Source organism: Bombus bifarius, unplaced genomic scaffold (genome assembly GCF_011952205.1).
Source record: "Bombus bifarius isolate JDL3187 unplaced genomic scaffold, Bbif_JDL3187 scf7180000007986, whole genome shotgun sequence".
Taxonomy (NCBI): domain Eukaryota; kingdom Metazoa; phylum Arthropoda; class Insecta; order Hymenoptera; family Apidae; genus Bombus; species Bombus bifarius.
The window spans coordinates 779,376-781,969 of record NW_022884368.1 but is presented as its reverse complement, the minus strand read 5'-3'; the positions used below and the strand labels follow the sequence as shown (position 1 = coordinate 781,969).

General features: G+C 39.9%; 1 protein-coding gene across 1 annotated transcript; it reads right to left on the bottom strand.

Annotated features, from left to right (window-relative positions):
• LOC117205041 (ecdysteroid-regulated 16 kDa protein) lies at positions 1-2,585 on the bottom strand. The gene is made up of 3 exons (XM_033443085.1): positions 2,352-2,585; positions 604-908; positions 1-388 (listed from the first exon to the last, which is right to left on the bottom strand). Exons 1-3 carry the CDS (start codon positions 2,428-2,430, stop codon positions 302-304), a joined length of 471 nt encoding a protein of 156 aa, XP_033298976.1. The 5' UTR covers positions 2,431-2,585; the 3' UTR covers positions 1-301.
• Between the last annotated feature and the right edge of the window lie 9 nt (positions 2,586-2,594).

Genomic DNA, 2,594 nt, shown 5'->3' with positions numbered 1-2,594 from the left:
TGTCGCGGCGAAGCTATATAAATGTTTTTATTAATAATTACAATTACTCGCAAACAGCATATACTGATGAAGCTCGTCCATAAACATAACTACATGAGAATCGTTCTATCCATGGAGATCGTTTTCTCGTGCAAACACACACACACACACTCTCTCTCTTTCTCTCTCTCTCTCTCTCTCTCTCTCTCTGTGTGTCTTCCACCTTGTCTATCTTATTGTACATGGATTTTCGATACAAAGGCGCATCTCCGTGACCTCTGCAACTTCGACACGACCTCACAGAAGAAACGACTAGCTCTCTTCAGTAATTGGTGATCTTCGCTGGAACTTCGAAGCACGCGACCGTGCGATTTCCATCCATTAACGCGTAGTGTATAACCATAGAAATCTGCGAAACATCGTATGCCTTTCAATACGTAGTCGTATTTGTGAAACAAGAAAATAAAGTTTACTATTTTTATGCAGGTTACGAAATCGTCTCTGACTTGGCTCGATCACGATATCGACAGTTACTAGATCGGCCTACTGGTTATGATAATGCTTAATCTGCTCGATTAACGAGCAGCGTATGAATTTTTAGACGATATTTACGTCAGCGCTTACCGTTGGATAAATTTGCAAAACAGGAAACTCTCGCTTGTAGATATATTCAACGCCTTTCTTCAGCGAGCATCCCGCTGGAGTTCCATCTACTTTGAAAATGTTGTCGCATGCACTCGTCCCATCCACGCCGATGAACGGCAACGGTACTCCGACAACGGCGGCGCTCACTGAGTTTACTACATTCTCGACATCCTCGCTGGGTACAAACTTTTGTTCGACCGCTGCCTTCGTCCTGCGCTTCAGTTTGCACGGTGGCACGTCGCAACCGGTTATCTTAACCTGATTGGAATCCTCGAACTTTTCTCCTACGAACATGTTCATCGGTTAGAAAAATCATTCCATTTCTGATACGTATGTCGCAAGTCGCAAACCGGAATCGTATTGCATAATTTCACGCCGTTGATGTTTCCTTTTCTTAGAATCGAACGAATCTCTTAGCACGTGTTCACGAACAAATATTTTCGATGTTTTGTAACCTCCGTACACGATGTCTGCATTAGGAAAGATACAACGATCCGATCTAGTTTTCACGACTCGTCGATCGTGGCCGAGTTCCTCTGGCTCGAAACGATCGATCGTTTAGTTATACGCGGTTAAGTGTATCGTGTTTTATACAATAAACGTCGAACGTTACGAATCTACAACGATACAACAATTTTACGCTCTCTCTTCTCTGTAGTGATTCGAACGAATGAAATCATTATCGAAACAAGATATGTAACGCGTGTAACATCGCTATCGAACAAAATAAATTTTCATTGTTGTCTTGACAACAAGAACATTATCCGTGTTTGTACGAACCGATAATTTCCGATCACATACGGCTATCACAGATAAATATGTTGCGTAAATATATACAAAAGTAGGAGATGCGCTGGCGACAGTGAATGGCTATACATAGAATTTGGACGAACGATGGTCTTTTTCATGTTGCCTTGGAACAAATCGCATGACATAATAAGCATACATTGAAAAAACTAGTTGCCACGTAGTTTCTGTACGATAAAAATCAAATTACACACAAAAATTTCCTGAGAAATTTCTGTACGTTGCACAATGGTTAAATTATACGATTTAAACGAACAAATTTATTAAACGACATTTCCATGAACTTTTTGGCATTATTTTACTTTCTCTATGCACCGTATGTTATCAATATGAAACTGTCGTAACATCTTCAATTCTCATAGAAGCACAAGATACAAAATACCACAAACACTCATTAGCAATTTCTCATACGCTCTTTTTTATGATAATTAGACCGCGGATGAATTTTTATGCATTTACGGAAGATTTAGAGGTGGAAACGTGCACGGAATGCGCGTACTATACAAAAATATATAAAATATCCGAAATAGAATACTCGTTATAATTTTTAATAGGTAAACCAAGTCCCTATTTAAGTTCCACTTCATTAGTGCAATTGTTAAAAATATAAATCTGCATGAAAATCCTCGGTCAACGGTGCTAATTACAACGTAAGAGAATTCCAAAAATTTGAGATCAAGCTTCATAGTTATGAGACGCGGTGTATATTTACAAGTTGAACGAAAGCTAGAAACACATACTAAGAGGAATACACAAATATTGAAATATTATCGACGTTTAACATCCAACTCCTAATTAACATCTTAATTTTGTTCGTGTAAATCGATGAAGTTAACCATCGCGCGTTGACACTGATAGTGCCCCATTCTACGAAACAGCGTGTAACTAGATCAATGGTGAGTCGATTCTTTTGTACTTACCAGTGCCGCATTGATTGACTTCGGTCGCACTGGCAACTACGAGCAGAGCTACGAAAACGAGAATGATTCCCCTAAGCATCTCGGTGAAAGTGTTGCGTTCTCGAAGAAGAATCTCTGGGCAAATATGTCTCGGTCGTCCTCGCTCGTTTCAATCAGGCCCAAGTCCGGCTCTCGACTGAGAGTTACCACGGGATGTAACGTTATGGCCGGCTATTCGTCAAAGTTCACTTTAAATAGATTCCC

Coding starts and splice junctions, on each gene's coding strand:
- LOC117205041 (XM_033443085.1), bottom strand. CDS start 2,430: ATGCTTAGGGGAATCATTCTCGTTTTCGTAGCTCTGCTCGTAGTTGCC. Junction 909..2,351: donor AGTCAATCAATGCGGCACTG/GTAAGTACAAAA, acceptor ACATGTTCGTAG/GAGAAAAGTTCGAGGATTCC. Junction 389..603: donor TTTTGCAAATTTATCCAACG/GTAAGCGCTGAC, acceptor GATGTTTCGCAG/ATTTCTATGGTTATACACTA.